The sequence below is a fragment of the Podarcis vaucheri genome, assembly GCF_965113315.1.
Source record: "Podarcis vaucheri genome assembly, chromosome: 4".
Taxonomy (NCBI): domain Eukaryota; kingdom Metazoa; phylum Chordata; class Lepidosauria; order Squamata; family Lacertidae; genus Podarcis; species Podarcis vaucheri.
This window is the reverse complement of record NC_138762.1, coordinates 31,651,672-31,665,056: the sequence shown is the minus strand read 5'-3', so window position 1 is coordinate 31,665,056 and position 13,385 is coordinate 31,651,672. Positions and strand designations below refer to the sequence as shown.

General features: G+C 45.7%; 1 protein-coding gene across 2 annotated transcripts; it reads left to right on the top strand.

Annotated features, from left to right (window-relative positions):
• Positions 1 to 865: 865 nt before the first annotated feature.
• On the top strand, positions 866 to 12,666 carry TEX55 (testis expressed 55). Of its 2 annotated transcripts, none has more exons than XM_082221611.1 (4): positions 866 to 1,048; positions 4,078 to 4,616; positions 9,686 to 9,748; positions 11,120 to 11,185. In XM_082221611.1, exons 1-3 carry the CDS (start codon positions 995 to 997, stop codon positions 9,729 to 9,731), a joined length of 639 nt encoding a protein of 212 aa, XP_082077737.1. In that variant the 5' UTR covers positions 866 to 994; the 3' UTR covers positions 9,732 to 9,748; positions 11,120 to 11,185. The 2 variants fall into 2 exon arrangements, with proteins under 2 accessions (XP_082077737.1, XP_082077736.1); XM_082221610.1 differs by having other exon boundaries at positions 868 to 1,048; positions 4,078 to 4,653; positions 11,120 to 12,666.
• The last annotated feature ends 719 nt before the right edge of the window (positions 12,667 to 13,385 follow it).

Here is a 13,385-nt window from a genome sequence, read left to right as displayed (position 1 = left end):
TCTTAAAATGGCTGCTACCATAAGCAGTAATTTAGAAGACAGGTTTAAGTTTTGGTGACTGGGGCTGATGATGGGAGTTTCAGTCCAAAATATTTGGCAGGCACCAGGTTGGCGAAGATGCTTTTAGAACATTAGCAAATGCCCCTCAACGAAATAAACTGATACACTGCTTTTACTTGGCTAATGGACAAGTTTAAAAAGTTAAGAGCAAGTGCTCAAATTACAAGGGAACGTGGTGGGGGGGGGGAGACCCCTTTCTATTTTGCTCTGTCCCCCCCCCCCCAGCTATTACAGTGGTACCTCGGATTAAGTACTTAATTCGTTCCGGAGGTCCGTTCTTAACCTGAAACTGTTCTTAACCTGAAACACCACTTTAGCTAATGGGACCTCCTGCTGCCGCCGCGCTGCCAGAGCACGATTTCTGTTCTCATCCTGAAGCAAAGTTCTTAACCTGAAGCACTATTTCTGGGTTAGCGGTGTCTGTAACCTAAAGCGTATGTAACCTGAAGCGTATGTAACCCGAGGTACCACTGTATTTTTAGCATTCCTGCATTGCAGAGGGTTCGACTAGGTGACCATGGGCGGTCTCTTCCAATTCTACAATTCTAGGATGAAGCGGGAGGGCAGTGCTTGGAGGATGATCGAAAATGGGTAAGGTTTCAGAGACGAACTAGCTCCCAGTCTGCCAGGGCAGCGAGCGCACTTCCACCCTCAAAAAATATGGCCACCCTGGGTACCAACTGCCCGCTCGCCAATCAGCTGGCCCGCTCGGAATGCCCGCGCCTCCCTTCCGCGCTCGCACTCGCGCGCTCTCCCATTGGCCGGCACGAGCGCGCAACCGAAAGGCCGAGGGGAGGGGAGGGGCGAGAGCAGCGCTTGGGGCGGTTGCCATGGTAGCTACGGCGCTCCCTCCGCTGCCCGTAGGGGACAGAACGCGTAAGGAGCGCACGGAGCGCGCCGGGCAGTAAAGGATGCGACGCGCCTTGGCTCCAAGATGGCAGAGCGAGGGCCGGAGCAGGAGCAGGAGCAGGGCTCGCCGGAGGGGCAGGTGAGGGCGGCAGCCGGAAGCGCGGGAGGAAGGGAAATGGGAGCAACCTGGAGAAGCCCCCTCCCCAAATGTGACCGGTGGCTGGATTAACGTGCTCCGTTTGCAAAATTGCCTGGGCTGCTTTGCTTACAGGGAGCGTAACATTGGCAAAGCCGCCTTTCTCCGCTGTCCAGTATTCAGACACACTCGCCTCTTGGGTGGCCCCCATCCACACCTGCTCTTTGGTAGCTCAGGGGTCTGCAGTAGCCTCCCCAATAACTTATCAATATTTCACAGGTGAAATGTTGGGGAAGGGGTCGCTTTCCAACCCCTCCTTCCATCTCCAAGGCTGGTCCTCCAGATGTTGAGGGACTACAGAACCCATCATCCCTGAGCGCTGGTCATTCTGACAGGGGCTGATAGGAACTGTAGTCCCAACAACGTTTGGGGAGGGCGCAGAGTCCCCTCCCTCCCCCATAGGCTCTTTTTTGCACACTGGCGGTTGTATGCTGGATTGACGCTCTTAACAGCCCTTTACTGTTTTGGACCTCATGTATTGGGCTAACTTTCTGTAACAGTGTGGCTCTCTCCAGCCACTAAATCTTACAGAGCAAGTTGCATTTACTCAGAAGTAAGACCTGCAAAGGTCCGCAGAGCTAGCTCCCCAGGCAAATGCACATAGGACTGCAGCGTTAAAAAGGCAGGAAATGTTAGACTGAAAAGAAGACTGCTGTACATGATTTAAAGCATGCTGTTAATAGAATGCTTAATCTCACAGTGGATTTAGTTGCCCAGTGTTTGTTTCTTTAATTCATTTTACCCTGCCTTTGCTGGCGCTTGGGAAGCATGCATGTCACCCTTTCCCCAGTTGTGGAGAAGACAAGAGGTTTGTTGAGAAAATGCGTGAAGTAGGTTAGGCTAAGAGAGAGCTGCTCACCCGCAGTGATCCAGCAAGCTTCAGCAATGAATAAAGTACAGTATTAACTGGAGCAGCTGGGATGAGGATGGATATAATTTAGTGCAATGTTAATGTTCTGAGCAGGTATCTGTATGTGCACTTGAGTTAAGATGCATTTACATACTTCTCTCCCCTGTTTTGTCTTTGCTGTTCATATATGAACTCGCTATAAGCATTATGAGTTATTTCCGTTGAAGTCTGGGAGACTGTGCAGAGTAGTAAGTAACTCCTCCAGCCAAGCCACACCTCTGAGTCAGCTCTGTAAGAGCTGGCTTCCTGCATCATAGCATTTTCTCTTAAAAGGGCCACATGACAGATATTTAACTGATAATAGAAGAGGAAGTGTTGTCATTTGATGCTGTCATTTAGGACTTTGAAATGCTCCCCACTCCCCAGGTCTGTGCAGGGTTAGTTCCTGTGCATTTGGGCTGCAATCCTATGCACATTGGCCCAATGGAAATTACAGAGGGAATTACTTCTGAATAGACATGCATAGGATTGCTCTGTAAACATATTTTTCCAAGGCAATTGAATGACTGATAAAGGGTCTCCAGTATTTCTTACTTTGGGTATTTGGATCCAGCATGCCTCTTTCCAAACTGATGAAAGTCAGTTGTCGTACTCTATGCTTGACAGCCAACAAGGATATTCTGTCTTTCATCTTGTAGCTTTACTGTCTCTGCCTTTTTTATTGTGCTCTGTGACAGGTTCTTAGTGATAATATACCAAAAACTAATAAACTGGGAGACAGGTTTGTGCTATTCCAAAATGAACACACAAACCTACAGTTTTGTCTCTCAGCCTGTTCCAGCCTTTCACACCTCACCTGCTCCTATCAGCTTGCTCCAACTGTGTAGTTCCCCAGTATCAAGCTTCCCGTATTGTGAACCCCTGACACTAAAATGCCACATGTTGGCATACACACCCCTTTCTGCTAGCAGAGACCACCTTTGTCTTCCAATGTTTAAAGAAACAGGTACCTATCTGGGTGTGTTGGAAATAACCCTTGAATATGTTGCAGTGAGCATAGTAACACACAATCTTAAGAGATACAGATTCAGGTAGGTAGCCGTGTTGGTCTGACGCAGTTGAAATATATATAAAAAAGAAGAAGAAAATCCAGTAGTACCTTCGAGACCAACTAAGTTTGTTCTTGGTATAAGCTTTCATGTGCATGCACACTTCTTCAGATACACTGAAACAGAAGTCACCAGACCCTTATATATCGTGGGAGGGTGGGGTGGGGTTTTTCTCAGGAGGGTAGTAGGAGATGGGTAATTGACTCAATGGGTGTGGAAAACCTGTTGATGAGTGTTGTTGTTGTTGTTGTTGTTGTTTAGTCATTTAGTCATGTCCGACTCTTCGTGACCCAATGGACCAGAGCATGCCAGGCACTTCTGTCTTCCACTGCCCTTGGTCAAACTCAAGCTGGTAGTTGACGACTGTTAACGACTGCAATTAGTCCTACAGGAAAAAGCAAGGGATAGCATGCAGATGATTAGCATATGTAATGAGACAGGAATCCAATATGTCTATTAAGACCAGGTCTCTCCATAGTTTTCAGTTTAGTGATAAGTTGTAATTCAGCAACTTCTCTTTCAAGTCTATTTTTGAAATTCTTTTGTAGTAAGACAGCTGCTTTGAGATCCTGTATTGAATGTCTTGGGAGACTGAAGTGTTCTCCTACTGGCTTCTCTGTCTTATGATTCCTGATGTCAGATTTATGTCCATTTATCCTTTGGTGTAGGGTTTGGCCTGTTTGTCCAATATAGAGTGTTGAAGGGTACTGCTGGCATCATCAATGCTGGCCTTTCTCCTTCAGCTGTCCATATATTTGGCTTTCATGTGAAGGGACTTTATGTGTGTACAGCAGTTCATGTGTGGAGCCCCTTCACACACTGGCCAAATGTAGTGTGTGGCAGTTTGGCAGCTGTGCTTATTGGCAAGGGAAAAGATTAACCTTCTCAGTCCCACAACTCTCCACATGTTTTTTTTGCCCAAGAGTAAGATTACGTCTAAGGCCTACAGAGTGCAAGAACTATGCATGTGCCTTTTTTCTGCATGGTAACTTTTTGCTTGTTATGTATTGTAGCTACAGCCAGAAAGAGTTCTGATTACTGAGGGGCAGGAGCATCCTGAACCACCAGAATCTATTGCTGAACCACAAAAGAGAAAACCCCAAATTCTTGAAGTGGTATTGTCCATGGATGAGACACAAGAACCTATCATGGAGGAAGCACCAAAACCTATCATAGAGGAAGCACCTGAGCCTATCGCGGAGATTGCAGCAGAATCTGACATGAGCAAGGCACCAGAAATTGTCACGGAGGAGACACCAAAACCAACCCGCCCAGCATTTCTTCCTGTTTCATCTTTGGAAGGTCTTGGCTCCATACTCACTCAAAAACATCAGAGAGGAATTGTGTTTCCACATGGTTTGGTCAGATCGGCAGAAAGCATCATGACCCCTGAAGAATTGGTGCCCCAACAAGTACTGTCTCAGGAAATGGTGCCTCAACAAATGGAACCTCCAATCATAGAAGAGCAGCCTCCCCCAGCAGTTGTTCCTTCTGTGGACTTCTCCGAGGAGATGCCTGTTGTGTATCAAGATCCCTTTGAAGTTTCACTTAGGTACATGGAGAAGCATAATATTCTGCAGATATTTCAGGTGAACCACTCCCTTTTTGCCTTTTCTGCCAAAGCGGCCTTCACTTAGGCAAAAGTGTGCACAGTGGCTGTTCTGAACCAACCCAGCCAGTGCCTTTATACAGAGTGGTTTGAGGGAATCTCTTAGCATTTGGGGGACGTTACTAGCCCTGGGACGCCGGTGGCACTGTGGGTTAAACCACAGAGCCTAGGACTTGCCGATCAGAAGGTCGGCGGTTCAAATCCCCGTGACAGGGTGAGCTCCCATTGTTTGGTCCCTGCTCCTGCCAACCTAGCAGTTCGAAAGCACATCAAAATGCAAGTAGATAAATAGGTACGACTCCGGCGGGAAGGTAAACGGCGTTTCCGTGCACTGCTCTGGTTCGCTAGAAGCGGCTTAGTCATGCTGGCCACATGACCCGGAAGCTGTACGCTGGCTCCCTTGGCCAGTAAAGCGAGATGAGTGCCACAACCCCAGAGTCGGTCACGACTGGGCCTAATGGTCAGGGGTCTCTTTACCTTTACCTTACTAGCCCATATCCTCTTTTGAGAGCATTCTGCATTATATTCCAGCCACAAGAATGATGGTGGAAGGCTTTTGTCCCATAGATGTCTAACTGGGCTTTCTCAAGAGATTACAAGCTTCACATAGTGTCCCCTTCACATAGTGTCCCTCTCAAGATCTCTGAGACCTATTCCTTGTCTTTAGGACATCTGAGATCTAGTCTCTGCCTTTAGGAATACAGTGATGGAGCATCTAGCTCAATGTTTCCCAAACTTGGGTCTCCAGCTGTTTTTGGACTACAACTCCCACCATCCCTACCTAGCAAGACCAGTGGTCAGGGATGATGGTAACTGTAGTCTGAAAGCAGCTGGAGACCAGTGTTTGGGAAACACAGATCTAGCCCTTCAGCTGTTGTTGGACTTCAGCCACGATCAGCTCCAGCCAGCATGGCTAATGGTCAGGGATGATGGGAGTAGTAGCCCAGCAACCTCTTGGCTGTTCTTGACCTCGCCATTTGTGGTTTCCTTCCAGTGGGACCCGGAATATTGGTGGTGTTTCATTCCTAGTTGCTGTACCACATTCTGCTGCAGGGGTGGGGAAACTATGGCCCTCAGGATGTTGCTTGGTTACAGCTCCCATCATCCTGGACCATTGGCCATGCTAGGCAGGGCTGATGGGACTTGGAGATGAGCAGCATCTGGAGGGCCATGTGTTCTCAGCCTGCTGTACTGCATCTCTCTCTCTCTCTCTCTCTCTCTCACACACACACACACACACACACACAGAGTGAATCTTACAAATTGGTCCCTGTGAATCCACATAGGAAGATACTTTTAAAATTTATAGGAATGGAACACATTCCAGTGATGAGACAGAGGGTTGCTGCCACTCAGAAAAGAATAGAAAGTCTACTTTGTTGCATGAGTGCACATTTCCCCCTATACTTCTCTGTACAGGGGCATATCTCTCTCTCTCTCTCTCTCTCTCTCTCTCTCTCTTCCTTCCTATTTTGGTGGTTTAGTAGTCTAGTGCTGTTGCTTTTAAATGCAGTTGTGGGTGTGTTTTTTAATTTAAAAAGAAAAGAAGAATGAAGAGATTGACCTAGAAACCATTCTGTACATCAGTGCAAAACAGTATGCCAAGTACAATAATTGGATTAGTTGCATCACAAAGAAATACAACGGTATCAATTGTACAAAATCTAATTCAATGTTTCTTTATTTTTAAATTCTTGGTTGCCTTTCCTGAGAGCAACCCAAAGGTAACATACAATGATACAAGACACAGAAGACCCACATTACAACATACAATAATACAAATGATAAAACACAGAGAAAAATAATCCAAACAGCAAAAAAAAAAAAAAAGCCCTAAACACAACTATGCCAGGCATTGCAATAATCCTAGATGGCAGCAAACCAAAACCTAAACAAGCCTTTTCAGAATAAAATGCCTGAAGTGTTGGCCTGCAATGAAAAGAACCAAATGGAAAAAGAGGAGTAATGCGAGTTAAAGATGCTCTGTTCTCAAAAGCAAAGCATGCACATTTGTGAAAACTGAAATATATTTTTGAAATGTAGTTGTTACCAGCATAGTTTTCTTTGCAGAAATTCATATTCCTCTTCTCCAACTTTCCCTTTCAAAACAAAACAGCATTATCAATTTTTAATGTCATCAAATGGTTTAGAAAATCCAGTTACTGTACTTGGTAAGTTGGTACCATAATTTATTGTCCAAAACATTGTCCATGACCCCCTTTTTAAAACGCTATCCTTAAAAATCAATTTTAAATACAAAAAATAAAAATGAGAAAGATGCCCAGTTGCACTTCAGCTGTGGTATCTGCAGCATTGGACACAAATCAGTCAAAAGTGTCCAGATATCATTGCACCTGCCAAGAATGGCATCTCTCCACCCATTTCTGCTGCACTGGATGTAACATATGGGCTCCTTGATGAATCATTTTGAAAGGCTCAGAGTTTGAAAGGCTCAGAGATTTACTTTTGCTTATGGGCCTATGATCTTGGTTAGTTCACTCAGTATAAACCCAAGTTCAGACATAATAGGGGACTCTGGTTTAATATAAGCCACCAGTGAAGCACCAACAGAGGAGGAATGTGTGAGCCTGGCACTTAGGAAAATAGTGACAAGAGCAGGGAAAGGAAAGGAGGAAGAAACCACAGGACAGTGTCATTAATAATAACTGAACTGATCTAGGACATATTTTCCCAGATTCATAAACCATGTCAGAAAAGATGATCCAACCCAGCTCAGTGACTGTGTACTGTATCCAGATAAGCTCTACTTGTAGACGACCCACTGAAATGAAGGCACTTAAGTTAGTCATGCTCATTAATTCCAGCAGGTCTACTATGATTGGATACAACCCATAGCACTGGGTTTGGGGTTTTTTGGCCCTTGTGACTTTGGGTTGTTGTTGTTTTTATGCTGTTGCTTTGATGGTTATATCTGGTCTGTTTGATTGATGGTTGTTTTTCTAAAGTTGTAAGTCACTCTGGGGACCCTTGGAGTTGAAGACGCAGGATAAAAATAACTTAATAGATAATTACAGGCAGTTAGTTATATATTAATATATTTCAACTTCCAAGTGCAATGTGCTTACCATTATTGCTTGATATATTGCTTTTCTAAATATTCATCTACTTAAACAATTGTGCAGTTGAGGAAAGCAGTTGAAATTTGAAATAATCTGCAATGAATCATGTAGATTTGTAAATACTGTATTGTTTTATCTATCTTTCTAAATAAATAAATTGCTCAATAAACAAATCGTATATTGGGCCTGTAATAAATGCACTTTGTAACTTGCAACTTGCAGTTTTCATAGAATCATAGAACTGTAGAGTTGGAAGGGACCTCCAGGGTCATCTAGTCCAACCCCCTGAAATGCAGGAATCTCAACTAAAGCATCCATGACAGATGGCCATTCAACCTCTGCTTAGAAGCCTCTAAGGAAGGAGAGTCCACAACTTCCTAAGGCAGTTTTGTTCCACTGTCGAACAGCTCTTACTGTCAGAAAGTTTTTCTGATGTTTAGTTGGAATGTCCTTTCTTACAACTTGAATCCATTGGTCCTACCCTCTGGAGCAGGAGAAAACAAGTTTACTCCATCTTCCGTGGCAGCCCTTTAGATAGCTGAAGATGCCTATTACTGTATTTTTCGCTCCAAAAGACGCGCCAGACCATAAGGCGCACCTAGTTTTGGGAGGAGGAAAACAAGAAAAAATTATTCTGAATCCCAGAAGCCAGAACAGCAAGAGGGATATCGTGTGGCTGTTCTGGCTTCTGGGATAACTGCGCCAAGCCTCTTCAGGGCAACAGGATGAAGGCTCCCCCTGGCCGAAGAGGCTGCACACGGCTAAGGCAGAAGCCAGGACAGGCGCATCACTGAAGGGGCACAGTGCAGTGCCCCTTCAGCAAAGCTGGAGAAGGAACAGAAGGAGTCCCTTCTGTTCCTCCTCTGGCTTCACATGACAGGTGTGTCGCTGAAGATGCGCTGCGCAGTTCTCTCTCTGCGCAGCGCCTCTCCTTCACAGGAGAGGCGCTGCGCAGAGAGGGAGAACTGCGTAGCGCCCCTTAAGCAAAGCTGGAGAAGGAACAGAAGGAGTCCCTTCTGTTCCTCCTCCGGCTTCGCAGGACAGGCACTGCACAGAGAGGGAGAGCTGCGCAGCACCCCTTCAGCGAAGCGGGAGGAGGAACAGAAGGGGCTCTGTTCCTCCTCCTGCTTCGCTGAAGGGGCGCTGCACAGCTCTACCTCTCTGCGCAGCACCATTCACTCCATAAGACGCACTCACATTTCCCCTTACTTTTCAGGTGGAAAAAAGTGCATCTTATGGAGCGAAAAATACGGTATATCTCCTCTCAGTCTCCTCTTTACCAGAAGAGGAGCCCAGAACTGTGGCACCCAGAACTGGACACTGTACTCCAGGTGTAGTCTGACCAAGGCAGAATAGAGTGGGACTATTAGTTCCCTTGATTTGGGCACTATACTTCTGTTGGTACAGGCTAGAATAGTATTAGCTTATTATTGTTATTGTTGTTGTTGTTGTTGTTGTTGTTGTTGTTGTTGTTGTTATTATTATTATTATGCTGCTGCATCATACTGCTGACTCATGTTAAGCTTGTGGTCCACTAAGACTCCTAGATCTTTTTTTACATGTACTACTGGCAAGCCATCTTATACTGGTGTAGCTGGTTCTTCTTGCCTAAGAGCAGAACCTTACATTTGTCCCAACTGAGTTTCATTTTGTTGGCTTGAGCTTAGTCCTCCATTCTGTTAATGTGGGAGTGTGTGAACATTCCAGGTTATCAAACATATGTGTTAGAGCACCCGGGATTTTGCTGTACAGTAGACATTTTTCAGGAAAGATGAAATGACACATCATATCTGTATTTGTAAATAATACATATTATGTATATCCCATATCTTTCCCAGACAAGCCATTCTTGCCTCTGGCAATATAATTTTGTATCTTTTCATTGTTTGCCTTTGGGAAAGGAGTATAATGACTTCTGTCTTTCTCACTCAGGAGATCACTGAAAATCTGGTGTATGAGAAGCCTGAGAGGCCATTAGAATTCATGTTGAGACAGGTATGTCGTCCCTGCAAGGCACACACTGCTTGACTGTTATGCTTCTCTGAAGAAGCAGAAAAGGGGCATTGGAGCTGAGAAATATATTTTTCTTGCTTTCGGCAAGGAAAAGAGAGCGGGCAGTTACAGAAAACGAGAGCCATAACACCCTAGTGCTTATAAGTACAGAATTGTGTTCTGGAAGGAAAAGGCACTGGGGGATGGAAGATGCTATAGAAGACCTACCAGATGCTCCTCAGTTTAAAGAAGAGATGACTTCCTCTTTTGGGAAGATGGGCAGCTCAGTAGCAGAGCAACTACTTTGCATGCAGATGGTCTTGGGTTCAATCCCCAGCATCTCCTGGTAGGGCTGGGAGAAATCCCTGTCTCAGTCCCTGCAGAGCTGCCACCATTCAGTGTAGACAATATGCAGGTGATCTTGCAAGCTTGGTGAAATTCCATGGAAGATGGCAGTACAGTGGTACCTTGGGTTAAGAACTTAATTCGTTCTGGAGGTCTGTTCTTAACCTGAAACTTTTCTTAACCTGAGGTACCACTTTAGCCTCCTGCTGCCGCCGCTGCGCAATTTCTGTTCTCATCCTGAAGCAGAGTTTTTAACCTGAGGTACTATTTCTGGGACGCGGGTGGCGCTGTGGGTAATTCCTCAGTGCCTAGGGCTTGCCGATCGCTTGGTCAGCGGTTCGAATCCCCGCGGCGGGGTGAGCTCCCGTTGTTCTGTCCCAGCTCCTGCCCACCTAGCAGTTCGAAAGTGCCCTAAAAAGTGCAAGTAGATAAATAGGTACCGCTTTCTAGCGGGAAGGTAAACGGCGTTTCCATGTGCTGCGCTGGTGCCGGCTCGCCAGAGCAGCTTCGTCACGCTGGCCATGTGACCTGGAAGTGTCTCCGGACAGCGCTGGCCCCCGGCCTCTTAAGTGAGATGGGCGCGCAACCCTAGCGTCGGACACGACTGGCCCGTACGGGCAGGGGTACCTTTACCTTTACTATTTCTGGTTAGCGGAGTCTGTAACCTGAAGCATCTGTAACCCGAGGTACCACTGTATCTAAATATACAATTCAAAACCACCTCCGCCACCAGCTCCCCTCGTGTTGTGCTTAGGTTTGGAGAGGTGAATCTTGTCTGGACTGCCACAGAGAGAAAGAGTGAGTTAAATTTCCCAGAGATTTAAGTGGGCAAGGTCCCCCCCCCCCAGCAGTTATTATGCACATAACAAACATGGGCATTTGTTTTCATTCACATCTGGTTTGGCCGTCAGTTGAGGATTGGGGTTAAAGATGTATATTTTAAATTAAAAAATCATTAACATGCAGCAAGTAGCTAATACACTGACTGATGCTCTCTGGATTTGTTTTTGGTTTTTGCTGCTTCCTTAGGTTCAGAATATGATAAGGAAGCAGGCGTCTGAGAGACATAAAAATCGCAACGAGCCGGTGTAAAAGATGAAGACCTGAAAGCTCAATGAGCTGTTCTTGGACGCTGCCCTAGGTGGAACAAGTTCCAGTGCTGCCCTCCCACATGCTCTGTCTATGCAAATTCTATAGATTTGAATGCTGTCGGTGGTAGCTGATTTCTTCCAGTGTGGGTGCTGTGCTGGGTGATCTAGGATGATAGGAAGTACATAGTTGCACCGGAGCGCAGAATGTCACATGCCTTTTAGGAAGCCACCAAGGTACTCGCCATCCAGTAATAAGGCAGTAATCCTAAAACGCACTGACTGTCATAGTAAGAGCTGATCTACATATCCTGCAGAATCAGATCATGCTGTCTTTGCTGGATTGGCCCATCTCAGATTGCAAGGGGGGGGGTACATTTTGAATGTGTTCCCATGGGGGAGGAAACCCTTTCTGCACATAGAAAGCTAAGGTTTGAGGAAGAATTCCACTTTGGTAGTCTTTGCCCTGTGAGACCAGTTCCATATGTAGAAATACGATTATTCCCCACTGTACAGGAGCTTTCAGGTACATGATCCATCACTTGCAGACCAAAGTAGTACACTCTGGGGAAAATTGTATGACATGATGCAGCTGCATGTGTAAATCAACTGGAATATTTGTGAGTAAATAGTCTCAGGGTCAGTATGCAAGTCTCCCAACAGTCAAGCAATGTGGTTTCCTCACATTTAACTTAGTTAGATAAAAGTAATTTTTTAAAAATGGGGGGGGGGGACTATCTAGTAATGATGGTGATGAGACTACACTTAACCGAATTGTGAATTGTGATAACCCGGGGTGAAGCATTAATAATTTTAAACCAGCCTTAACTAAATATGAATTAATGTCTAGGTGTTAGAACGTATCTAGAATTCTGCTTGTTAGGGGAAAAAAATATTTCTGGTTGTATGGTGCTCTAAATGAGAGCCCATTTATCTAATTCAATTTAATGCTGGCACCCCTCCCCCAAAAAAAAATACCTTGGGCACCTATGCAACTAACCAAGCTTACAATGGTTTTTTCTGATGTCAGTTGTTGAAAAAAACTGAATTTAAAACTGATGGATTCTTATAGTTGCCTAATTTGTAATATGTCCCCCATTCTGGAGATTAAAGAGAGGGCAGTGTCTGTTGATTCTTTGCAGTAATTGGACTCAGAATTGGTGGTGTGTTGCTATAGTAGCCAAGATACCTGTTTTCCTGAAGTGGTTACTTACAAATTACATAATTCTCTCTCAGTTCTGTAATTAGCAAGAGCCTATTGCCCTCCAACATTGTTGGGCTCCATCTGCCATCAGCCCCAGCCAGCATGATCAAGGATGGATGGGAGCTGCATCTGAATGGCCACAGGATCCCCACTTCTGCCTAGCTTAATGTCTGCATATTCTGAATCCATAGGAATTCAAGTTAAATCCAAGGTACTCCATTTCCTGCTTCTGCTGACGAGATTCATGCTTCAGAGAGACCTGTTTAGTTATTTGCTGATGGGGGGGGGGAATAATATTTCCCTATGTTCTCACAACGTACAGGAACCAAACAACATATTCAGATTTATTTGTTGTTAGCTTTTAGGTCAAGAATTGATGGGTTGGTCTTTGCTAAAAAAAATTAAAGATTTCTAAGCAATTTTCATCTATGTGCAACTACTGATCATGTGCAAGGCAAAGGCTCTGATTCCATTTAATAAATTTATTTTGCTCAGTTACCTTCTGTGTTTTATGCGTTCGGTTCAAGGTCCAAATCTTGAAGGCTCTTTTATACCTAACAGGTTGCAACCCACAGAACATCCATATACCGTATTTTTCGCCCTATAGGACGCACTTTTTCCCCTCCAAAAATGAAGGGGAAATGTGTGTGCATCCTATGGGGTGAATGCAGGCTTTCGCTGAAGCCTGGAGAGCGAGAGGGGTCAGTGCGCACCTACCCCTCTCGCACTCCAGGCTTCAGGAAGCTCTGCACAACCCTTGGGAGGCCGGTGCGACTTTGCGCCGGTCTCCCAAGGGTTGCGCAGAGCTGCCTGCATTCCCAAGGGTTCAAAGCCTGGGGCATGCTGAAGAGCGTGCCCGGGCTTCGCGCAGCTCTCCACAAGCCTGGGGAGACCGGCGCAGCTCCCTAGGCTTGTGGATAGCAGGCTGTTCTGGGGGCTGGGGTCAGGGGAAGCTCGGGCTTCCCCCGCTCCAGCCCCATGCCTGGGGGGGGGGATAATTTTT